We start from the raw sequence: 26,234 nt of genomic DNA, 5'->3' as shown, positions 1-26,234 counted from the left end.
AAGGGGACTGGACAAGTTTCTGGATGAAAAATCCATTACGGTGTACAAGCCATGATGTGTATGTGCAACCTCCTGATTTTAGAAATGGGTTATGTCAGAATGCCAGATGCAAGGGAAGGCACCAGGATGAGGTCTCTTGTTATCTGGTGTGCTCCCTGGGGCATTTGGTGGGCCGCTGTGAGATACAGGAAGCTGGACTAGATGGGCCTATGGCCTGATCCAGTGGGGCTGTTCTTATGTTCTTATGTTAATCACACAGGAAAGTAGTGAGGAAGCTGTGTAATTAACTGAAATTACAGAGAAACAATATCAAAATATCACGAACAATACGCTCTAAAGATAAAACCAAATTCCTACCAAAGAACCAAATCTCTTTGAGACAGGTGAAATCTGGGACTGATGTGACAACATTTTAAAATCAATTTCAACACTATGGGCATTAGTGGATTTTCTTACTCCAGAAAACTCTCTCATCATATCCCCTCCTTCTTTAACATCTTTCCCATAACATCTTTATACTTCAGTGCTTTAGGAATGTTGACAGGAATCATACACTGACAGCATCTTATTCCCTACCCAATACAATTATTTATCATTCAAAACACACAGTGTGATCATCAGAATGAACAAGGGAGAAGGAGGATACAAATGCAAGATAAAAAGAGAGACATAAGCCTTTGTCTGAAATTCTTTTTTGGAACAACTGAGAGCTCAATCCTCTGCATGACTACTCAGAAGTAAGTCACATTAGAGTCCATGGGGCTTACTCACAGGAAGGTGTGCATAGGATTGTAGCCTTACAGCCCAATCCTATCCACACTTACCTGAGAGTAAGCACCATTGACTCTAATGGGACTGACTTCTGAGTAGACATGCCTAGGAGTGGCTCTAGGGCTGCACTCCTACCCACACTTACCTGGGAGGAAGCCCCCTTGACTCTAATGGGACTGACTTCTGAGTAGATATGCCTAGGAGTGGCTCTAGGGCTGCATTCCTATCCACACTTACCTGGGAGACAGCACCATTGACTCTAATGGGACTGACTTCTGAGCAGACATGCCTAGGAGTGGCTCTAGGGCTGCACTCCTACCCACTCTTACCTGGGAGCAAGCACCATTGACAATAATGGGACTGACTTCTGAATAGCCATGCCTAGGAGTGGCTGTAGGGCTGCACTCCTACCCACTCTTACCTGGGAGGAAGCCCCCTTGACTCTAAAGGGACTGACTTCTGAGTAGACATGCCTAGGAGTGGCTCTAGGGCTGCACTCCTATCCACTCTTACCTGGGAGTAAACCCCATTGACTCTAATGGGACTGACTTCTGAGCAGACATGCTTAGGAGTGGCTCTAGGGCTGCACTCCTACCCACACTTACCTGGGAGTAAACCCCATTGACAATAATGGGACTGACTTCTGAGTAGACATGCCTAGGAGTGGCACTAGGGCTGCACTCCTACCCACACTTACCTGGGAGGAAGCACCATTGACAATAATGGGACTGACTTCTGAGTAGATATGCCTAGGAGTGGCTCTAGGGCTGCACTCCTACCCACACTTACCTGGGAGGAAGCCCCCTTGACAATAATGGGACTGACTTCTGAGTAGATATGCCTAGGAGTGGCTCTAGGGCTGCACTCCTATCCACTCTTACCTGGGAGTAAACCCCATTGACTCTAATGGGACTGACTTCTGAGTAGACATGCCTAGGAGTGGCTCTAGGGCTGCACTCCTAGCCACACTTACCTGGGAGGAAGCCCCGCTGACTACAAAGGGACTGGCTTCTGAGTAGACGGGGCTGCGAAGCCTGTCGCAGAGGCGGCGGGCGGGGCGGGGGCTGAGGCGTACCTGAAAGTCGGCCAGGATCATCTCCCTGTCCGTGTTGGACGCCATTGCGGCCGGTGGCGTCCCTCCTGCTGCCCGGGGCTGCTGGTGGCGAGCGGAGCGGGGCTGGGCGGGGGGCAGGCTAGGCGCTCATGCGGACTGCCCAGCCAGCCACTGCCCCGGCGCCCCTCGCCCAGGATCTGCGGGGGCTGGAGGCGCGGGCAGGGCTCCTGCTGCTGCTGCTGCTGCTGCTGCTGCTACCGCCGCCTTCAAGAGCAGAGAGGCGGCTCCAGGGCGGCTGCGGCTGCTGCTTCCTCCCTGCCCTGCAAGCGGCTGTCGCACATTTTGCCTGTCATTGAGGTCGCAAAGAGGCGCTTTCCGGCTGCCACGTGACAGGCGCTCCTGTCAAATGCTTGCCGAAGGAGCTGGACGCTGAGCGCACCGTTGGAGGGCGGCGCTGTTTGGCCTCAGCGGAAGCGCCGGGAGGCGACCCCCCCCCCGGGCAGGGAGCGCTGCAGGCGCCACGAAGGGGCTCCGCGACTGGGCGAGGAGGGGCTGCAGCCCTGTCCGCACTTCCCCGGGAGGCCTGCAGAGGCCTGGGCTTCAGAACTGTCAGGAGTGCCTATTGTTGGGTCAGTGCGTATGTACTGCACTGGTGTTTCTCAAACTGTGGGTCGTGAGCCCATTTCTGGTGGGTCCCCATGCGTTTAGCACACCAGGCTTGATGCTCCTGTGGTGTGTATGTGCAACCTCCTGATTTTAGAAACGGGCTGTGTCAGAATGCCAGAGGCAGGAGGGCACCAAGGCACAGGTGCTCCCTTGTGTGCTCCCTGAAGCATTTGGGGGCTGCTGTGAGATGCAGGATGCTGGAGTAGATGGGCCTCTGCCTGGTCCCACAGGGCTCTTCTGAGGTTCTTATGACTGCAGCAGGGGAAATATCACAGATCTGTCCTCTCCACAGGCTACTATGTATATGCTTCTATCGATGATAGTGACTAGGACTTGCTCCTGGGTAAGTCTGAGGAGAATTGCAGCCTGGGTTTGTTAAAAATGTTCCTGCTTGATGATGTCACTTCCAGTCATCACTTCCGGTGGGTCCTGACAGATTTTCATTCTAAAAAGTGGGTCCTGGCACTAAAAGTTTGAGAACCACTGTACTACACTGTTCACTGTGTTTTTCCAGTGGGGGGAGCTGCAACTGTAAGAAGTTTCACCTGTTGAATTTTTCTACATCATACTGCATTGCTCTCTTCTGCCAGGGTGTAACAAGGCTGCCCTCCTCAGCAGAGGGTGCTTATCAGTTATGAAGAAGCCAGGAGGATTGCAGAGACAGCTTGCTCCTATGCACATTTTTTCCCCCAAAGTAAGTAAGGATTGCAGCCGTATTCCTAGAGGTGTTTGAAAATGGTGTTTTTTATTTGACTCAGAAGTAAGCCTTGGGCTTACAAACAAGTAAACCTTGTTCAGTAAGACCTGGCTGTAATCCTGTCTTATTCACTGGAAACAAACACCTCTACCTATCCTATGCACTGTTACTTGTCTTGCTTCTGAGTCAACTTGCATACAATCAGATTACAAATGCAGTGGGATACTTACTTCCAAATAAATGTACTATACTGTATGTGAAGTTGTAACCTTTTGGATTAGAGACTAAACTGTTTGTTGCTTCTGTGCTGCTTCTTCATGTTTCATGCTACCATGAAACATGGTACATGTAACAATTGCTATGTGAAGTGCTTTATAATGCTTAATCCTGACAGATTCCTAGGATTACTCACTAACCTCAAGATATAGAACTGGCAGACTTTTTTTTTTTTTTAACTGTCGGAGATTCTGTCCCTAGATGCAAGACAGGCAGAATTTCAATATAGTGTTTTTCTAGTCGGGGTACAAGGAAGCTTCACTTGTTGAATTTCTCTACACTGCTGCATTGCTCTCTTCTTTTTCCTCTTTTATGATGATGTGTTAAAATCGGTTTCATAGCAGAAAGATCACATGGCCAGGCAGGCAGGTTGTTGACTGCTGTTGTCTTCATCTGGGTCCATCAAGAACAATAACCAGTAATCAGCCCACCTGTTAAGATTGGCATGTGCAGCTGACTTGAAATCATCCAGGTGGTCATAAATCACCCAATCAGACAAAACTATTGCATCATTGATCCTAGATTTCTTAAGATCAAGCCCAAAGTTGCATGGCCCCTTTCAGAGGAAATCAATGCATGGCTTGTTCTATCTGGCTTGGTGGGAATCAGAGAAGTGTAATGGCATCCAGGGTCCACTAAGGGTCTGAGTTTAGGACCCTAAGTGAACATAGTTAGAGATCATTGATCTAAAATGCACTAAGGCTTTTGTTTTGCTTCCCATTTTAACTGCCTGTATTTTACTAAGATCTGAACCTGGATTCTTCCAATGACCAAGCCATTTTCCAAACCTGCTTGTTCTATCTTTCTTCACTTTACCCCAGGGATGCCCAAACCCTGGCCTGGGGGCCACTTGTGGACCTTGGGGGCTCTTGGTCAAGCCCTCAGGGAGCCCAAGTCTCCAATCTCTGGCCCTCCAGAGACTTTCTGGAGCCCATGCTGGCCCATAGCTACTGCTGTCAGCAAGAGGACGACTATTCAACTTCTCACCTGAGCTGTGGGACAAGGGTTCCCTTCACTACTTGCTGTTTCATGTCTGTGATGCAGCAGTGGCAGTGAAGGAAAGGCTGGCCTTGCTTTGTGCAAGGTCTTTTATAGACCTTGAGCTACTGCAAGACCGTCATTCATTCATATAAGTTCCATCTCTAATATATTCATTTATGTAAATTAATTCAAATTTTAAATTGTAAATTAATTCTCTTTTTCCTGGCCCCCAACAAAGTGTCAGAGAGATGATGTGGCCCTCCTGCCAAAATGTTCGGACACCCCTGTTCTATTGGTTACTCCCAATCTTCCCTTGGGAGCTCCATTTGCCTATGTAATTGTATTGCTTTGTCTTGTTAGGTTCTGTTCTGCCAGATTCCCAATCCAAGCCTCACTTAGGGAACTTACGCCCACTCTAAGCTAATTAGCTCCCCTTTCATTCCCCCAACAATGGCCCCAGTTCTCTACGGCAGTACTGCTAAACTCCACCACCAGGGTAGCTTGCCTGTTTAAACTGCAGGGACCCCCCTCCTCCCAGTTCCTAAGGCAGCAGTCCTTCCAGATATAACAGCACACCTCAGCTCTCCACAGCCTGTTTGAGTAGTCAGTCCATTAGTCAGAGAGCCAGATAATCAATTAGCCAGAAGGTCAGTCCACAAGGCAGAGTATCCAAGTCAAAGTCTATAAGCCTAGTCAGTCTCCAACCTGCACTCCTTCTACAACCCACACCCACTTCCTGCCTCAGGTGCTCCTTATATCCTTAGGTATCTCATTGCCTCTAGTGGCTGCAGCTGTGCAGCCTTTGCTGAAAGGCCAGGCCTTAACTCTTAAAGGGGCCACTGCAGACACCACATTCTACCTCCTAGCCAGATCTTCCGCAGTTTCAATACAGGTTCTACTGGTTTACATATGTGCTTTTCATTGTTGCTGTATCAACCCTTTAAGTAGTATAAATCTAGGTGGGAGAATCAGCCCCAGACTGTCTCCTCCCTTTTTAGGTTTGAGAAGCAATGTGGTGATCGAGCTTCCTGCACTCTCTTCTTTTTCTCTATTTGTTTCACTGTGACATGTTGAAATCAGCTCCATTGCAAAAAGCCCACAGACAAGTAGTTAGTGGATAACTCATCATCTTCATCTGAGTCCACCAAGAACAGTAACCCTACCCAGCCCATGTCCTGGGATCAGTATGAGCCAGCCAATTGGTCATCCAAGCCCACCAGAGGGCAGCTAGGATGGCAACTGGTTGTAAACCATCCAGCAAGATAGACTTGTGGTGTAATTGAACCTAGGTTTCTTAATGTCAAGCCCAATGTTGCATGTGAGTGCTCTGATCTGGATCTCTCACAAGGAATCTGTGCATGGCCAAATTAACCTGCCTCACTGGGACCAGAGAGATGTAATGGTGTCTGGAAAGCTGACCCAAGTATAATTAAACCAGTGAAGTAAGATACATTAGGGGCTTTATTTTAATTGTAGGTTTGCCTCCTGTAATCAACTGCCTGCATTTTTGTTGAGGTTCACTTCTGGCAGGCCTGAAGCAAGCTTTGGGACCACCTTAAACAGGACTGTCATTGTGACCTCAGGCATCAAGCAGTTGGGAAAAGTGACTAGGTAGGTAGGGCGAGGAGGAGCAAGGCACTCTCACCCCTTTACCTGCAGCTCTACCATGGCTTTCTTTCCACCATGCCAGTCCTCCTTGAAGTAAACAGGATGGGGCACAGCTTGCATTTATTTTAAATAGGACCAGAACAGAGAAAGGAAGGCCATGCCAGAACTGCAGGTAAGGGGGTGAGATCTGTGGCAGGATTGCCACAGTCCACCTCCCCCTACTTTGCCAAGCAGCCAGACATTAAGGTGGCACAAAGTTTTGTTTTGTTTTCTTCCTCTCTTCTTCCTCCAGCACTGACCCAGACCTATTTCAGCTTGCTCTCAGTGAACAGGGTCAGAGAGCCAACCAAAGCAGCTCGGTGATCAGTGAGCTGGATGGGGCACCCTGTCAGTGGTCCATGACCCAGGAGATGGTACTGACTTGAGTGCTCTTCTTCACTTGCCACTTGACATGAGCATTCCACCTGACTTCATGGATGGGCCAGCCCTGGCACCTTGGCACTTCCAACATCCCGGCCATTTCTCAGCATAAGAACAGCCCCGCTGAATCAGGCCATAGGCCATTGTAGTCCACCTTCCTGTATCTCACAGTGGCCCCCAAATGCCTCAGGGAGCATACAAGGCAACAAGGGGCCTACATCCTGGTGCCCTCCCTTGCATCCGGCATTTTGAGAAAACTCACTTCTAAGCCATGGCTTATAAGCTATGATGGACTATTCCTCCAGAAGTTTGTCCAATCCCCTTTTAAAGGCATCTAGGCCAGATACCATCATGACATCCTGTGGCAAGGAGTTCCACATACATAAGAACATAAGCCTGCTTGTTCTATCTTTTCTGATATTATCCAATACCACCCCACTTTTTGTATTTTAATAAATTATTTCTGTTTTTACTTGTCACCTGATGCTGTTGGTTAAAGAGGACACTGTGAACTGTCCCCATTCTCATGTTAGTGAGAATAAAAGTTGCCACACAGTTACAACACAGAAGCAATCACTATGGGCCCAATCCTAATATTTGCACACCAGCTCACCCTGGCGTGCACTGTGACAAACTTACCATAAGGCACGTTTGCAGGCCCTAGCACTGGTGCTCCACCGGTGCTAGCCCAGCGTTGGCTGGTGCTGGGCTAGCGTCTGTGGAGCACGGGAGCTTGGCAGTCTCACGGACCGCTGAGCAGCAGAGAGGTAGGTGGGGGGAGGTGGAGAGGAGGCATTCCAGGGGGGAGGAGGCAAAGGGAGGGTGGGGAGGAGGCATGTGACGGGGTGGGAGCAGGGCAGGGTCAGGTGGAGCTTCACTCCACTGGATCCAGAACTTCCATGTCAGGCTGACCACCTAACATGGAGGCTCTGAATTCTACACTGACCTTTGGGTCGTTGTAGAATTGAGTAGCCCCATTGTGGGGCTATTCAGTTTACCCAGGGGGACAAAAGTCCCCTTCTTCCCAGTAGGAGGCGCCAGTGGCTGCCTGGAGTGCGCAGGATACAGCAGCAGCCATTTTCGTTGCAGCTGCAGCCCCACATGCTGGGCAGCTCAGGATTGGGCTGTTAGGCTGCAATCCTATACACATTTACATGGGAGTAAATTCCCTTGAATGTATGGGGCTTACTTATGAGTAGACATGCATAGGCTTGTGCTTTTTAAGTGACTACTCATCTTTGGGATGATGATGAAAGCATCTCATTATTTCACACCTATTTTCTGATGTCAACTGGATTTACCTGCCTAGCAAGCTAACCCTGCCTAGCATGACACACACTTTAAATGTTTTGTTTACATAGTTATTATGATTGTGCATGTACTGTTACAATAGGGACTAGGAACAAAAGCAAACCAGAGCAAACAGGAAAATCTTTCTTGTCAGTTGATTTGACATCTAAGAAGCTATGTTCTTCTTTCTAAATAAAAACGTGTCTAGAAGCAAACAAATATGAGGCTTATGCCCCTTCCTGCACTGATTACTTTGGAACATCTGCTATGACTTCAAACATGATAGATGTAATTCACATATTTTACTGTGGTTACTGAGTAGCATACTTGTCTGACAGAAACAGTCTTAGGATAATCTTTTAAAACACTAAAATGTTTCTATTTCCTCCACAACATTCACGTCTGTTGGGTTTAGATGTGATTTAAATGCATGTGCTTTTATGTATGGTTACAGAGAGGCAAAACAGGAGCTCCTCATGGAATATGGGTACATATTATACACATATATACAACAGTAAAAATGTATGTGTATACACGTTTGCACTAAGTGTATACATTTAGTGTATACAACATTAAAAACAGTAAATTGTGGCATCTTGAAAACTAATAGATTATTAGCATAATGAACTCAAGTCTACCTTATCAAATGTGGGCACTAGCCCACAAAAGCTTATGTTACTATAAATCTATTAGTCTCCAAAGTGCCACTACCCAATCCTCTCCCCCATTGTAGGCATCAATGCAGCCATGCTGGTAGAGCACAGACTGTATCCAATGATGGGGGGGGGCAGCAATCAGACATTAGGAGGAGGTAAGTATAAATATTTTTTACTTTACCCTGTTAGGCTGCCTAATAGCCTGTGGGTCTCCTTGGACATTTTACTGGTGTATGTCTGAAGAGAGAAAAGGGGCCGGGCAGCTTAGAAGGATAAGATCTGGCACATGCTGGTGCTACCAAGATCAATCCCCTCAATTCCCCTCCCCTCCCTGACATTCCCCCTGCCTTCCCCCTCCCCATGACACTCCTCCACCATCAACTTACCAGCACTAATGAAGGCATCTGGAGCTACAACTGTACATGCTGCACCACTGCCCATGTGCAGCAGGGGCCCAAAAGCTTGTGATGGTGGCCCAGCTTTTGCACCAACATCAAGGACCCTGAAACACTCATTCTGTAGAAATCCTAATTCTGTGCTTCCAGAAGATTACTATAATCCAATGCATGCTTTCTTTGGACTATCTGTGGTTTGTTTTTTTTCTTTTTTTCTTTTCCTGCAACAGATGTGCAGTGCAATTCTATACATCTTTATTCTGAAATCAGTCACACCAATAAGTGTTCAAGGGAGCTTATTCCCCCAAAAAGCATGCACTGGATTGTAGTGATCCTTTTGAACCAAGCAGTTAGGATTTCCACATTCAGACCATAAGAGTTCCTGTACCTTGAGATGCACATGGAAGTGAACATTCTACCAGGTGCCATTTCTCATATCACTGCAGCATTGCAAAGAAGAAACACCGGGTACAATTTTCCTTTCCATGCAGCTCTGGAAAGATGTAGAAGTTCTCAGGCCCATTTGTAGCATCTATATTGAGGCTGGTGAAAAATCATTCTATGCAGCAGCTCAGAATGCAGGCAACTGCAACACTTATATGTTGCTTAGGGTTGATTCTACCCAATTGTATGGAATTCTTTCATGCCAGTGTAGTCATCACCAGGAATGTAAATGACATAAATGGCAAACAAATATGATGGTGGCACTCCACAGAAGCATTTTTGACAGCCTCTCTGTGGGTGCCAAAACATGTGAATCAGCCCTCAGAATCTGGCCCAGGCAATCCAACAAATACACAGCATGAAATGCAAGAAGTAGCAATATGCTGATTCATGCCTAGTTCTCTTACAGCCATTGCCATGATGATCCACAGTTTAGTCTTAAACAAACTATTTCTTTATGGAAGAGGAAGACAGAAGAAGAGGAAAAGAGATGTCAGGAAATTACATACAGAAATTTCACTCTCTAGATCTCTTTCAGTGTCAAACCAAAGAGACATGGCTCCAGAAAGAAGCCTGTAGTGACGTTAAGGACATTAAGGCTACAAACCTGTATACAATGGTGCGCACTTTTGAGTAGACATACATAGTCTTGTCTGTAAGGCTCAGTGGCATAGCTAAGGGGATGCAAGGGGTAGCAGTTGCACCGGGCATCAAACTTTAGGGGGGCAACAAACTGAGCTTGACACTAGTGACCAAAATTACAAAAATCTTGGTATGTATGAATAATACCATCATGTTATATATCACTGGAAAGGTAATTTAATGCAGAGTGCAATGAAACAAACTGCACTGGAATATCTGTATTCTATCAAAAGTTATGGCCAATTAACAAGAAAATGAAAACAACTATCTTGTGGAACAGAAAGTGAATTTGCTTAACTCCAAACCAGCCTATGAGACTGTTCTGAGTGTCAATGAGATGTTATGATACAGCATGGAGCCTATAACTTTTATTTCCTTAATTAAATTTGATTTTATCATGCGGGGGAGGGGCTATAAAATCTTCTTTGACCCTGGGTAGCAGACAGATGCCTTAGCTATTCCACTGACTAGGGGGAGGCAGCAGAGCAAGTGGGTGGTGAGCTGCTGGGGGGAGGAGGTGGGTTCCTCCCAATTTTCACTTTTTTAAAAGCCCAGGCCTGATGTCACTTCCGGTTCTGACATTACTTCCAGGGCAACATTTTGAGCTTTGCACCGGGCTACACGATCATTAGCTATGCCACTGGTAAGGCTCCAATTCTATGCACACTTACATAGGAGTAAGCCCCACTGGACACTTAAAAAAAAACATGCATAACATTGCACAATAAATCAGCCATTCTCAACAAGAGCCATATGGCCCCTGGGGAACCCAGTATGTCAGAATATTTACGTTTTCTTAGTGCTCAGTAATAAATGATTTTATGTTATGTGTTCATGTTGTGTCTTTGTTTGACAGGGGGTCCTGGAACTTGAGAAGAGCTCCTAAGAAGCCATAGCCAAAAAGCAAAAAAAAAAAAAAAAAGTTGAGAACAGCTGTTGTAAATTGATTTTTTTTTTAATTTGGTCTATAATGTGAAAGTCAAATTTTCATTAACTAAAACATACATTTGATTACCCTTCTATGCTCTGTCCATCATCAACCACATTTTTGCAAGGTGGACCCAGTGGAAGAAAGTTTCAAAGTGCTTTTTGGCATCACACATGAAAATACTCATATGAACAATATGAAGCTGCCTTGTGCTGAGTCAGAACAGTGGTTATCTAGCTCAGTCTGATCTACTCTGATTGGCAGTGTTTCTCTAGTGTTGCAAATAGTATTTTACAGCTCTACCTGGAGATGCCAGGGATGCCAGGGACTAAATCTGAAACCTCTTGTGTGCAAAGCTCTCCCTCTCTTAAGAGGCTTTCTGCAACAGCAGTCTGGATCTCAATAACATTTCACTAGGCCTGCTTAGTAAATCATAATTCCTCTGTTTTGTAATATAAGAGTCCTCCTGATCCTCTCTACCCCTTGCCTTGTCCATGTGTACAGAACCAGCTTTCTTCTTTAGCAAACTGTGAATTTTTGTGTCAATCTTCTAAATAATCGACGGTGACACAAAAGCCCCAAGGTCAAAAACAAATCAGTCACAAGCCAATTCTGCCTGTTGCAGGAATGACAAAATACTGCAAGAAGTTTAGATATGTGTCTGGCTTTTTAATGACTTCTTGATGCTTTTGTCAAAAGATGTATACAAATCCATTCAGAATCCATATGCTTCCTGCAGAATATCAGAGACAGAAAGACAGGGCTGAAAACTAAAAACAGAGAGGGAGAAGGCCTACAAAGTTAACCACACAATCCTATGTATGGTTACTCAAAAGTCAGTTTCACCGTGTTCAATGGGTCTCACTTCCTAGTAAGTGTGTTTAGGATTAGGCTACAATCCTATTTATTCTTATCTGAGAGTAAGCTCAATTGAACATGGTGGGACTTATGTTTAGACCAGTGGTTCCCAACCTTTAGAAGCCTGTGGACCACTGAGGCAAAAATTGGAATTGTCATGGACCACTTGTGGCTGTGGAGAGTCTGGTGTCTGCCCTCTCTGGTGGTCTAACTCCCAAGCATTCCCCCATGAACTATCAGAGAAGACAGAGAATGGCCTGCCAACAGCCATAGCTGACACTTCAATGGTTGTGGCTGTAGGCATTCCATTCTCTGCCCTCTTTGGTGGTCCATGGGAGTTTGATCACTTCCAGTGTCTTGCCAAGCAAGCAAAAGTGATATTTTTTCCTGAGACCTCACGAACCATTTCTCAGAGTCTCACAGACCACTTGTGGTCCCTGGATCACAGGTTGGGAATCAGTGGTTTAGACATATGTGGAATTGCACTGTACGACAAAATACAAATCAGTAGGAATTAGACATTTGTATTCTCTACAATAAGGGACAAGAACATGCATTAGAGAACTGGAGAGTCCATTAATAGCCAATGACAAAAAAATGATTGAAGGTTCAAAGATTATTCTTGATAAAAGCTTCTATTACATACTTTTTAGAACTATAAGACAATATGGTATCTACTGCCTACCTACAGTATTCTATCTATTTTAAAAATCCTCTATCAGTGTTTGACATTAATCCATTCTATGATATGCACAATCTGCAGTTTTGTACCCATGAGCATATATACTTAGACGTGAACAAGTTCACCCACACATAATTACAAAGTGGCTATTAAAAAACAAAGAGTTGAAAAGCAAGTTTTGAAAACTTTGGATGAAGGCCAATTCATTCCTGTCAGCTTTAAAATTGTTGCATTCTCAACAGTGTTGCAATATTATACAAAGACATCTACCATAGTTTAGTATTAGTTAGTTGCAGCTCCCATGGGCAAAATGGAAAGAATGGTTGTAGTTGTCATAAAAAAGATGAATGCTTGAAGGGGGCCCAAAATACCCCCCCCCCCAAAATTAATTGAAATGGGGTACATTCATGTTATAGACATTACAGGACATTGTAGTTTATAGCAAAAACAAATGCAACTGCTGTCCTCTTCATCCTGTAAAAATGGTGATTTTCCAGAAAGTGCTAGATACATTATCATTTTCCCTTTCATCTACATGGGAGCAGAAGCCATGTTTCTAGGGTATTTCCCCACTCCCAGTCCCTGACCTTGTCTTGTCTAGCCATGATAAACTAATTTCTCCATGCAAGGATCTGTGTTGAGCACAGCACCTAGTGCCCCAATGTCCTAACTAAATGCTTGGTAATGGTGGTTGTAAAGTTAGGGGAGTCAGGAAAATTAATGCACATGTATATGTTAACAGCCGAACCATATGTATGCTTCCTCAGAAGGAGCTTCCACTGAATGAACAGGGGCTTATTGAGGATTAAGGATAGAAAGGATCAATCTAAAAGGCTGCAATTTTCCTCGTCCCTTTGAACATACTAGGATGAGCTTAGTATTGTGTCTCATATGTTTCTCTAAAACAGTAGTTCTCAAAGTGGTGGGTCGTGACCTACAACTGGGAACCAAAACTGTGCCATTCTCTCTTCAAGGGAGTGGCACAGTATTGGGTGTCCCAACAACACTGCAGTGATTGCAGCACCATGGGAACCCAGGGGCTTTCCCCCTTACCTGGGGGTCCTGCTGGCCTTGGGAGGGTCTGGGAGGCCCGCAGTCCCCTCTGCAGGCCTCCCTGATGCTGAAAATTGCTCTGTTTGGGGATTAGATTGCACTTCCAGTTTTTGTATGAAAACTAGAAGTGTGCTCCAATCCCAAATGAAGCCATCTTCAGAATTGGAAAAGCCTGCAAAGGGGACTGTGGGCCTCCCAGACCCTCTCCAAGGCCAGCACAACAAACAGGTAAGGAGGAAAGCCCCTGGGTTCCAGTGGCACTGCAACTGCTGTAGTGCCATTGGGACACATACCCCCACCCCAGGCCCTGCCCCCACAAGCACTCACCTGCAGTCCCAAAGCCCAAGTAGGATTTTGGGAATCGCTGTACTATACAGGTTTCAGCAATTTCTGGTTCAGCAATAAAGGGAAATCACTGATACAGAAACCTCATGCAACATCATGTTGTCTCTTCTTTCAGTTACTGTTTCCCACATATTAAAATACCAACTAGGGGTACACTCACATGTTTAACATTCAGTGACTGCAAAATCCAAAGATGACTTGCACATGTGAAAAGGCTATAATGGAACATCTGCTATGATTTTAAACACAACATATGTAGTTCACACATTCAGCTGTGATGTTACCAAGTAATTGTTGGCCTATGTGAATCAGCCATAGGGCAACAGGCAGTTTCTTTAGCAACATATCCTACATTTCATTTTCATCAAAGTGAAAACAGAAAGCTGGCATTTTTATTCTAATCAGAACCAAACCTAAACCATAATTTTATCCTACTTATTGTACCCAAACTGAACCCCCAAAAAGCATTTGGGTCACTGATTAAGAAAAGTTCAGCATTTTTTCAAATTAAATATGAAATTGTTTTAAAATACACTATCATCTTGTTTTCATTAGAAAACATGACTACAAATAACTAATAGATATCAGACTGCTACAAGAGAGAACTACCTGCCCCAATCTAAGGACAATTGAAGAAGACCTGTCCCAAAGAGTAGGGAAGGAGGGGGAAAATAATACATGCTGTATGTATTATTATGTAATAATATACTGTATGTAACAGTATCTCGGGTAGTTCAATCCTTAACTGCACTGGTTCAGCAGGGCTGCATGGCCTCTGCTATATCCAGCACAGATTTGGAGCTGGCTAGAGGTCTTTTTGAAATAAAGGGATATTTTCCCCTTATGCCCCAGCCTGCCCAATGGAGGTACTTGGATCTGCAGCTGCTAAATAGCACACGCAATTCCAAGCAGCCCCATATAGTGCCAGCAGGCCCAGGAAAGGATATGGTAGAGGCCTGCTCTCCCAATCCTGCTACTCTCCCAAGCCCCCATTCCACCCTCTCCTGCCCAGAAATGACCCCTCCCCACCTCCATTCCACCCTCCTGCCACCTTATCTGCTCTGTCAGCTTGGATGCAGCACAGGCCTTCCCACTGGTGCTGCTTGCCCTCCAGATGCTGCAAACGTACTTTGCAACACCCTCTGCTGGCACAGCTGCTGCTGCACCAACTGAAGAATATGTTTGGATTGTGCTCTCAAATGTAGTTCCCAACCCTGAAAGAACTGAACTATGTAGTCTCAGAAAAGGCCAATTAAAGCTAAAGGAAGCTCCCAATTAGTGGATTATTTCCTGCACTATACCTGTGGCACAGCTTTATTTTCCCTTCTTCAGGTAGCACCTATCCCCAACACTTTGCTAGATAAAAAAAGTGACCAAGCCACTCACAGCCCAGTCCTACCCACACTTTCCTGGAAGTAAGCCCCATTGACTCCAATGGGACCTACTTCTGAGTAGACATGCCTAGGATTGGGCTGTCAATCCCTGGCTCTGACACCATCTGACACCCCCACCACTTCCATAGGACATCTCTCTAACCATTTTTTAACAAAACCCTCTAATTGATGCTATGATGTTCTGTTTCAAAGGTTTAGTTGGTTTAAACTAAGTTTGTGCAAATAATCTGGTGCAAGTAATCCAGTGCTGCTCCGGCTGCCAATTCATTTCTGGGCCCAATTCAAAGTTCTGGTTTTCACCATTAAAGCTTGGGACTAACCTGGGTATTTGAGTGAATGTCTTCTTCTGTATAATTTGGCTCATCCTCTCAGGTCATTGGAGAAGGCTGTCTTACAGGTGCCGTTGCCTATGGAGGCAGGAGTGACCAAAACAAAAATAGGGTCTTCTCAGTAGTGGCCCCAACTTTATGGAATTCCCTCCTTCTCAGTTTGTGAACTGCTCCCTCCTTAGAGGCTTTCTGGAGGCTCCTAAAGATGTTTCTCTTCAGAATAACTTTCTGAGGACCCAATCCTATCCAATTTTTCAGTGCTGGTGCAGTTGTGCCAGTGGGGTGTGCACTGCATCCTGTGGTGGAGGGACAGTCACTGGGGCCTCCTCAAGGTATGGGAACATGTGCTACATTGTGGCTACACCAGAGCTGCAAAGTTGGATAGGATTGGGCCCTAAATTTTTGGCTTTTAATACTGGACATTGGTGGGTTTTTATGGGGATATTTTCATGTAGATTATTTTATCAGCCTTGTCCTTTCTTATTAGGAGGTGGCTATTTGCATTTTATTTGTGATATTTTAAGGGTATTCTGATTATAGATTTAAATATGATTTTTATGACTTTATAAGCCACTTTGGGAAGGAAAGCAGGGTACAAAATGAGAAAATAATCAAACTACCTAGTTTGTGGTTATAATCTAGTTCAGTGGTTCAGTTGTGGGAATAATCTAGTTCAGTGGCTCTCACACATTTAGCACTGGGACCCACTTTTTAGAATGAGAATGACCAGAAGTGACAATATCAAGCAGGAAAATTTTTAACAATCCTAGACTACAATCCTACCCACACTTACCCAGGTGTAAGTCCCATTGACTATTGTTGTTAAAAGCATATACATAGTAGCCTGTTAAAAGTACAGATCTGTAATATGTCCCCAAATGCAGTCACATACCATGTTAGCATCAACAATATATTAAAATTAAAATATTGAAATGAATGGGGACCCACCTGGAATTGGCTCGTGACCCACCTAGTGTTGGAATTGGTGCAACTCCGTATGCTCTCAAGGGGTGGCAGGAGACTGTCCTAAAAAGGGTTAAACCCAGGCGACCTCTACCTGTCCACTTCTAATGACCTATGTAGGAGGGGCGTGACCCAGAAAAGGCTGCACAAGAAGAGATAAGTGCATTACACAAGAACAAAACATGGACACTTACTAAGCTACCGCCAAACAAAAAGGCGATAGGGTGCAAATGGGTCTTCAAGGCCAAGACAAATGCACAAGGACAGATAGAGCGCTACAAAGCAAGGCTCGTAGCAAAGGTTTCTCCCAAAAGTATGGAGATTTTGACAAGGTTTTTGCTCCTGTAGTGAAGCACACTATGATAAGAATGCTTCTAAGCACAGCTGCTTCCAGAAAAATGTCTGTCCAACATTTGGATGTAAAGACTGCTTTTCTCCATGGAGAAATTAAGGAGGAGCTGTACATGAAACAGCCACCTGGTTTCACAGACAGCAAGAAGTATGCAAGCTTGGTATGAATTTGGTATGCAAGCTTCAGAAGGGGCTATATGGCTTAAAATAATCAGCTAAGGCCTGGAATGAAAAGCTGCACCACATGCTGACACAACTAAACTTCACACAAGGTGCAGCAGATCAGTGTCTGTACACAAGACAAAAAGATGGAAAATTGACTTATGTATTGGTTTATGTGGATGACTTGCTATGTTTCTATGAGAGAGGACAAGACTACAAAGAGTTAGTCAACCACTTAAACAAAGAAGTGGAAATCAAAGAACTGGGAAAGGTGACTCATTATTTGGGTAGGCACATGGAAAGAGAACAGGATGGAAGTTTTCTCCTCAGCCAGAGAACAAAGATTCTGGAATTGGTGGAGTCACTAGGACTCAAAGACGCGCACCCAGTAGCCACACCGATGGAGACCAATTTTCTAAAACAAACAGATGAAAGTGAACCTCTCCCTAACAACACACAGTACAGGGAAGCAGTGGGCAAATTGCTTTATCTTGCGAACACAACTAGGCCTGACATTGCAACTGCTACTGGAATTCTGTGTAGGAAAAATAATTCTCCCACAAAATGGGACTGGCTTGGAGTTAAAAGGGTTGCAAGGTACCTGAAAGGCACCCAAAACTTCAAATTGAAGTTGCCAGCCAGTGAGAGTCCCAGGTTAGTGGTCTACAGTGACTCAGATTGGGGAGAAGATAGAACTGATCGGAAATCGACCAGTGGACATTTGGCTCTGTATGTATATATTGGCAACCTTCAGTCTCGAAAGACTATGGTATCGCGCTCTGAAAGGTGGTTCTGGCACAGCATCTAGTGTGGCTGAAAAGGCCAATCCGGGAGTGACAATCCCTTCCACACTGGGAACAAGTGCAGTCTGTCCCTGGTCTGTCTCCCTGGCTATGGGCCTTCCTTCTTTGCCTCTTAGCCTCAGACTGTTGGCAAAGTGTCTCTTCAAACTGGGAAAGGCCATGCTGCACAGCCTGCCTCCAAGCAGGCCGCTCAGAGGCCAGGGTTTCCCACTTGTTGAGGTCCACTCCTAAGGCCTTCAGATCCCTCTTGCAGATGTCCTTGTATCGCAGCTGTGTTCTACCTGTAGGGCACTTTCCTTGCACAAGTTCTCCATAGAGGAGATCCTTTGGGATCCGGCCATCATCCATTCTCACGACATGACCAAGCCAACGCAGGCGTCTCTGTTTCAGCAGTGCATACATGCTAGGGATTCCAGCACGTTCCAGGACTGTGTTGTTAGGAACTTTGTCCTGCCAGGTGATGCCGAGAATGCGTCGGAGGCAGCGCATGTGGAAAGCATTCAGTTTCCTCTCCTGTTGTGAGCGGAGAGTCCATGACTCGCTGCAGTACAGAAGTGTACTCAGGACGCAAGCTCTGTAGACCTGGATCTTGGTATGTTCCGTCAGCTTCTTGTTGGACCAGACTCTCTTTGTGAGTCTGGAAAACGTGGTAGCTGCTTTACCGATGCGCTTGTTTAGCTCGGTATTGAGAGAAAGAGTGTCGGAGATCGTTGAGCCAAGGTACACAAAGTCATGGACAACCTCCAGTTCATACGCAGAGATTGTAATGCTGGGAGGTGAGTCCACATCCTGAACCATCACCTGTGTTTTCTTTAAGCTGATCGTCAGTCCAAAATCTTGGCAGGCCTTGCTAAAACGATCCATGAGCTGCTGGAGATCTTTGGCAGAGTGGGCAGTGACAGCTGCATCGTCGGCAAAGAGGAAGTCACACAGACATTTCAGCTGGACTTTGGACTTTGCTCTCAGTCTGGAGAGGTTGAAGAGCTTTCCGTCAGATCTGGTCCGGAGATAGATGCCTTCTGTTGCAGTTCCAAAGGCCTGCTTCAGCATGACAGCAAAGAAAATCCCAAACAAGATTGGTGCAAGAACACAGCCCTGCTTCACGCCACTTCGGATGTCAAAGGGGTCTGATGTGGAGCCATCGAAGACAACAGTGCCCTTCATGTCCTTGTGGAAGGATCTGATGATGCTGAGGAGCCTGGGTGGACATCTGATCTTGGGGAGAATCTTGAAGAGGCCGTCCCTGCTGACCAGGTCGGAAGCCTTCGTGAGATCTATGAAGGCTATAAAGAGTGGCTGTCGTTGTTCCCTGCATTTTTCCTGCAGTTGTCTAAGGGAGAATACCATATCAGTGGTGGACCTGTTGGCTCAGAATCCGCACTGCGATTCTGGATAGATGCTCTCTGCAAGTACCTGGAGCCTCTTTAGTGCAACTCGGGCAAACAACTTTCCTACAACGCTAAGGAGAGAGATACCACGGTAGTTGTTGCAGTCACCCCTGTCGCCTTTGTTCTTGTACAGCGTGATGATGTTTGCATCCCTCATGTCTTGAGGTACTCCACCTTCTCTCCAGCAGAGACAGAGGATTTCATGCAGCTCAGTGACGATGATCTCTTTGCAGCACTTTAGGACTTCAGCAGGGATGCTGTCTTTTCCTGGTGCCTTGCCGAAGGCAAGGGAGTCCAGGGCCACGTGAAGTTCTTCTAGGGTTGGTTCACTGTCAAGCTCCTCCAACACAGGCAGACACTCAATGTTGTTCAGCGCTTCTTCGGTGACTACATTTTCTCTGGAATATAGCTCAGAGTAGTGCTGCACCCAGCGTTCCATCTGCTGCGCCCGATCCTGGATGACCTCGCCTGTTGCAGACTTCAGAGGGGCAATTTTCTTCTGTGTTGGACCTAGGGCCTGCTTGATACCATCATACATCCCCTTGATGTTGCCCGTGTCAGCTGCCATCTGTATCTCGGAACAGAGCTGGAGCCAGTAGTCGTTAGCACATCTCCTGGCAGCCTGCTGGACTTTGCTGCGAGCAGCTCGGAGGACCTGCAGGTTGCACTCGCTGGGACGGGCCTTGTATGCTGCTTGAGCTCTCCTCTTTTCCTCAATGACTGCTGTCAACTCCTCAGAGTGGGCTTCAAACCAGTCTGCCGTCTTGTTGGTCCTCTTGCCAAATATGGACAAGGCGGTGTTGTAAACGGTATTCTTGAAATGTTCCCATCTGTTGGATGCGTTTGCATCGGCCGGGCCTGGAAGAGATTCCTCAAGTGCTTGTGCAAATTCCTCCACTTTTCTCTGATCCCGGGTCTTGCTGGTATCAATGCGAGGTCTTCCTTCCTTTTTCGTGTGGTACAGTCGCTTTGCTTGCAGTTTCACTCTGCTGCACACCAGGGAGTGGTCAGTGTCGCAGGCAGCACCCTGATAACTGCGTGTGATCTTGATGCTGGGAAGGCTGGAGCGTCTGGTGAGGATCAGGTCGAGCTGGTGCCAGTGCTTTGATCTTGGGTGTCTCCAAGAGACTCTATGTTGGGGCTTCGTGTTGAAGAACGTGTTGCTGACACAGAGACCGTGATGACAGCAAAACTCTAGCAGGCGTTGGCCATTTTCGTTCATCTTCCCAGTGCCGAACTGACCTAAGCAAGTGGGCCACGAACTGTTATCAGCACCAACTCTAGCATTTAAATCGCCGAGGATGAACAATAGCTCTTTTACAGGGATCTTCTTGATAGTGGTGGCCAGGTCATCGTAGAATTTGTCTTTGGCTTCTGCTGGAGACGACAGAGTCGGTGCATACGCACTGATGAGTGTGACAGCTCCTGCTGATGACTGGAGCTGCAGGGACAAAATTCTTTCACTTCCCACAGTAGGTGGGATGATGGATTCCAGCAGAGTATTTCTGACCGCAAAGCCAACGCCATGTTCCCTGGTTTCGTTTGGTGGTTTTCCCTGCCAGAAAAATGAGAAATTTCTCTCCTTGACAGATCTGGAATCTGGCAGCCTTGTCTTTTGAAGGGCGACGATGTCCATCTGCAGTCTGCTCAGCTCCATGTCGATGACAGCTGTTTTGCGTGCATCGTCTATTTCTTGCAGGTCATCAGAGAAGCCAGGTGTCATTGTCCTTATGTTCCAGGTGCCCAGTTTTAGGGCAGGAGTTTTCTGTTTTCTGTTGCATGGTGCAGAGTTGTCGATCCGCTTGTCGGTTTTCACCCTAAACCCCATGCACCCCATGAGGTTAACAGACCGTGGCGAGGCAACACCTTACTGGCTGGGGACTGCCCAGCTGAAGGCGGGCGGTAGCTGCCCAATGAGATGCAATGATCTCTCCCACCGTCGGAAGCAGCCCCTGGCGTCACGCTCTACGCCAATCGAGCGAAGACTTATAACCGGTAAACTGCTGCTTCCCGTGTTGTGCCGACGCCGTATGGTGAAGTTGTAGGGTCCTCTCCAGTGCGCGAAGCCTGGGTAAAGAAGGTATGGAGGATATGCTGTTACCCATGCAGCAAATCCCCCCTCTCCACGTCGCTGGAATGGTCCAATGGAAAGGCAGAAGCCAATACGGTTGGTTCCAGCGGCGTCGCAGGAGTTGCCAGAATGTGACTGTGTTCAGCCATGAACTGCCTCAGGGACTCCAGCTCCTGATTTTGCCTCGAGCTTGACTCCTGAAGCCTTTTCCATAACTGGATGTAGCCACAAGGCAGTGGAGGTTTGGGATCAGAGTTTTCCCTCTCTCAGATGAGCTGCCTTCCCAGGCTCTGTATGGAGCCTATATGGCTCTGTATGGAGGTGGAGCAATCAGTTGGGCAAGCAGAAAACAAACCTCTGTTGCTCTTTCCTCTACAGAAGCAGAGTATGTGTCTGCATCACAGACATGCAGAGAGGTAATGTGGCTTTGTAAACTGCTGGCTGATTTGGGTATAGAAGAACCAAGGCCAATCCAGATGTTTGAGGACAACCAGAGTTGTATCAGGTTGGCACATTCAGAAAGCCACAATGCACGCACCAAACACACTGACATCAGAAGCCACTTTGTGCATGACATGATAAAGAAAGGACTTGTCAGGATGGACTACTGTCCAACCCAAGAAATGACAGCAGATATCCTGACCAAGCCGCTGACAAAAGAAAAGTTCCAGAGTCTACGAGAAAGTATGAATTTGCTGGACTTGAGCATCCGGAGTTGAGAAGGGGTGTTGGAATTGGTGCAACTCCGTATGCTCTCAAGGGGTGGCAGGAGACTGTCCTAAAAAGGGTTAAACCCAGGCGACCTCTACCTGTCCACTTCTAATGACCTATGTGGGAGGGGCGTGACCCAGACCCTATATAACTCCTGAGCACGCTCTCCTCCCTCTCTCTTCCCTCTTCCTCACCACAACTGAGCAGACAAGATGGCATGCAGCAGGGATCTGCTGGCGCCGCCATCTTGACCACATGGCACGCAGGACAAGGCAGCTGTAGGGCCTTGTTATCTTTAAGTCAGTGTACCTCTGAACATATTCAGATGTTGTAACCTTACTTCCAATGAATCGTGAGTAAATGAATCTGTTCTTGCAACTTCAACCAGCCAATGTTGTTTGTGTTTCTTGGCTAGCAGTCAGCCGGGTGTGGGAGGCTCCCTGGGGTTGATTCCCAGCAAAGGGGGGGTTCTGCTGCTGAAGCGACTCTGCTTCCCCCCCTAACGGAGGAAACCAGGTTTAAGAGATTCCTCCAACACCTAGTGGGTCCCAACCCCAGTTTGAGAAACACTGATCTAGTTCACAGCTTCCGTCCTTGAGCAAAAACCAAACTCGAACCGTCTGATGCATCTTAAACCAAAACTGAAAAGAGCAAAAATAAATGATAGTCTGATTTTTTGCATTTCCAAGTTATCAGTACAGTATATAGATTTTATGACCCACCCTTATGGCCCTCTGTATCACCAAACAATTACAAAAATCTGTGTGTACACATAGGTGTGCACTTATATTTGTGTATTATTTAGGTTTATACTACGATTTCTGTACAGAGTTCTCACCTATCAAATATTTATGCCTAATAAAGGTTTTGTTGACTGTTACAAAAATTACACACAAGGATGGCTGTGGTAGTACTACTGTTTGTTCCATTGTGCTGGTGCTGCCAACCTAGCCATCCTATTACACCAACCCAACAGCATTTGTTGATGCTATAGAACCAGCAATATTCACACTTGCAATAGCAGGGTCCAAGCTAAAAATGGAGCTCAGGACAACCTATGCACTATCCTGAACGGCCTTTTAGTCACCATGAATTCAACTATATCTGTCCAACCAACCCTACATCACTGTTATATGATATGAATTTAAACTGACAGATTCAATGAATCTGACATCAGATGTCACTGTAGCTCACTGTAAGCAGCTCCACGAATTATCAGAAGTAGGAATGTTTTGAGCTTAAGGACACAATCCTAACCAGGTCTACTCAGAAGTAAGTTCTATTTTGTTCAATGGGGCTTACTCTCAGGAAAGTGTGGTTAGGATTGCAGACATAATGAAGAACTTTGGGCCCAATTCTACCCAACTTTCCAGCACTGGTGCAACCACAACCCAGCCCCAAGGGAAGGAAACTGGATAGGCCCTTTGGCTGTTTCACTTCAGGTAGTAATGTAGTTACAGGCCTGATTGTTTGCCTTCCTGATGGACATGCTCCATTGTGACTGTGGATCAGTCAATTGTTCAGTGCACAATTCTATCTTATGTTCTTTGACAGTTACCCGTTATTAAAAATTCCATGAAAGTTAGGACTGAATTCTATTGCATTGATACAGAGTTTTAATTTCTGCTCACAGAATAAATTATATCAAAATATATTTTTCTGGAAAATAATTTTGACAGGAGTTATAAAACACTCTTCTGTCTTGCAACTGGAACCAATTATACATAGAACAAGAATGAAACCAGGACAGTCTCCAGCTTTGGGGCAGCAATTTCAGGTGTCATCTACCCTGGGTCTGCCACCCATTATTAGTAGGTGGAGCATGCTGCCCCCCAAATGTTTCAATTGGGCCCTGCAGCTCCCTGGCAATTTCAATACGCCCTATATTTAAAAGCAGTTTTATCTGCTCAGTTCATTCATTTTTACTCTACAAACAGGCAGGATAGAGAAAATCTAGGAACTGGAAGTGGTGGTTTGGAAGCTACAAACAGGTCCACAAAGAGCTTGATAACCAAAAGTAGCATACTGTGTTTGCTTTTGAACTTGTCCAAAGTAGGTAAATTCTCATTTGTTACCTCTCTTTCAAGACTAATATCCTAACTATAAAGGAAAAAACATTAACTTGGAACTTCATCTCAATGCCACAGATCTTTTGAATAAGTGAAGATGGGACCACAAGAGTAGGCTGCAGTTATTACAGTGCAATCTGGTACTGTACTCCTCAGAAGTAAACCCCATGGGAGTATAATGGAATTTAGAGCCTAATCCTATCCAACTTTCCAGCAGCTATACCAACAGGGCATGTGCTGCATCCTGGGGGGGGGGGGGTGGCAGACATGAAGACCTCCTCAACTAAAGAAGTGTTCCTTTGGGGCTGCATTGCAGCTGCATTGGTGCTGAAAAGTTGGATAGGATTGGACCCATAGTCCCAGGTAACTGTAGAGGACTGCAGTTTTAATTGGAAGTGTTTCCATTGCAATCAATGGGACTCAATTCAAAGTAAATAAGTTTATACCTAGGGTATTAGAGCCCTGCCTCACCTGTTACATCTTTGATCTGCCCATCTGACTCATCTATCCAGATGAGGGGTGCCCAAACTCTGGCCCTGAGGCCACTTGTGGCCCTCGAGGACTCCCAATGTGGCCCTCAGGGAGCCCCCAGTCTCCAATTGGCCCTCTGGAGATTTGTTGGAGCCCGCATTGGCCTGAAGCAACTGCTCTCAGCATGAGGGTGACTGTTTGACCTCTCGCATGAGCTGTGGGCTCCCTCCACTGCTTGCTGTTTCATATCTATGATGCAGTAGCGGAGCAAAGGAAAGGCTAGCCCTGCTTTGTACAAGGCCTTTTATAGGCCTTGAGCTATTGCAAGACTTTCATTCATTCATAAGTTCATCTTTAATATATTCATTTATGTAAACTTATGTAAATTTATCCAAATTTTAAATGTAGATTAATTATTTTTTTCCCCTGGCCCCGAAGAGGGAAATGATGTGGCCCTCCTGCCAAAAACTTTGGACACCCCTGATCCAGATAAAAGGATGGGGCATGGAAGAAAAATGCCTTAGTAGCCAGATGTTAAAGACATAATACCATGTAGCATAATTTTAAAGGTAATCTTGCTTGCAAAAGTTTTGTACAGGACTCACCAGGATTGAGATTTGGAAATTGTTTTGAAGGCTGAGGCAACTCTTGAACATGTGAAGTAAGTACTAATAAAATAATGTCTCTGACCACATCATGGGCACAGTACTACAGTTCACTCCCAAATGTTTAGGATCAGGAGCAGGCTTCTAACAATTTCAGGTGGGTTCCCATTCATTTCAATATTTTATTCTTAGTACATTAGACGATGTTGACATGGTATGTGACTGCATTTGGGGAGATCTGTACAGGGTACAATGTATATGCTTTTAACAATTATCAATGGGGCTTACTCCTGGGTAAGCATGGATAGAGTTGCAGCCTAAGATTGTTAAAAAATTTTCTGGCTTGATGATATCACTTCCAGCCATGACATCACTTCCAAGTTAATGACATCTCTTCTGGTGCGTCCCAACAGATTGTCATTCTAAAAAGTGGGTCCTGGGCTAAAAAGTTTGAGAACCAGTCTTAAACGTAGAGACAGCATGGCTCTGCTGCTCTCATGTCCTCTGCGAGTTTCTGACAGGGCATCAAATTGCAGGGCTGTAAAGTAACCATGTCTCTTTCTATGTTCTCCAAAGCAGGACAGATGCAAGAGGTAGCAGAAGAGGAGTGGGGTAGCAAAGGTTTCTGATTTGCTACAGTCAGTACAATCTGACATTGACCCTCCAGCAGCATGACCTTGTATAGGCCGTCTCCTTAGCAACTGAGACCCGGCGAGAGCAAACCTGCAGATCGCCTCCTCCTCCTTCTCCTCCTCCTCCTCTTGCTACCTTTCCACCGGTGTGATGTCACCATTCTCAGCCAGGAGGGGAGGGGGGAAGAAAGGGAGGAAGCTTCGGTGAGCTGCTAGTGAGCTCTTGCGCTCCAGGGGGGAGAGAGAGAGAGATTGTGGCGCGCGGTGGACACAGTCACTACACGTAGCCTTAACGCTTGACCCGCCTCCTTTCACCTGTTTGATCGCCGCTGTGAAGCACAAATATAAACAAGCTGAGAAACGGGGGAGGGGGTACAACCCTCCACCTACCAGGCAGGCACACACCTCCGCAGAGCACCGCGCGCATCTTCTAGGCTCGGCTCGAGCGGAGTTCTGCCTCCGTGACGTCACAATCCTATAGACTGCTAAGAGTGGGTAGCAGCCTGGAGGGTTTATTAA

The 26,234-nt window shown here is 46.1% G+C and overlaps 1 protein-coding gene and 2 long non-coding RNA genes across 4 annotated transcripts in view; 1 reads left to right on the top strand and 2 right to left on the bottom strand.

Annotated features, from left to right (window-relative positions):
• Positions 1 to 2,166, bottom strand: part of FAF1 (Fas associated factor 1) — a 255,313-nt gene extending 253,147 nt beyond the window's left edge. Inside the window, exon 1 of the mRNA XM_066625992.1 lies at positions 1,847 to 2,166. Coding sequence (XP_066482089.1) covers positions 1,847 to 1,891 — 45 coding nt within the window. The 5' untranslated portion in view covers positions 1,892 to 2,166. The remainder of the gene's footprint in view (positions 1 to 1,846) is intronic.
• A 56-nt stretch (positions 2,167 to 2,222) lies between these two features.
• Positions 2,223 to 10,911, top strand: LOC136649399 (uncharacterized). Of its 2 annotated transcripts, XR_010794394.1 has the most exons (4): positions 2,223 to 2,454; positions 2,784 to 2,834; positions 3,082 to 3,185; positions 10,757 to 10,911. It is a non-coding gene; the product is annotated as an uncharacterized lncRNA (long non-coding RNA). The 2 variants fall into 2 exon arrangements; XR_010794393.1 differs by lacking the exon at positions 2,784 to 2,834.
• Positions 10,912 to 11,488: 577 nt separating this feature from the next.
• Positions 11,489 to 26,187, bottom strand: LOC136647464 (uncharacterized). The gene is made up of 3 exons (XR_010794282.1): positions 26,106 to 26,187; positions 15,481 to 15,567; positions 11,489 to 11,561 (listed from the first exon to the last, which is right to left on the bottom strand). It is a non-coding gene; the product is annotated as an uncharacterized lncRNA (long non-coding RNA).
• Positions 26,188 to 26,234: the final 47 nt, after the last annotated feature.

The sequence above is a fragment of the Tiliqua scincoides genome, chromosome 4, assembly GCF_035046505.1.
Source record: "Tiliqua scincoides isolate rTilSci1 chromosome 4, rTilSci1.hap2, whole genome shotgun sequence".
In the NCBI taxonomy this organism is placed as follows: Eukaryota; Metazoa; Chordata; class Lepidosauria; order Squamata; family Scincidae; genus Tiliqua; species Tiliqua scincoides.
The sequence above is the reverse complement of the archived record's forward strand: the minus strand, read 5'-3'. Positions and strand labels throughout refer to the sequence as shown.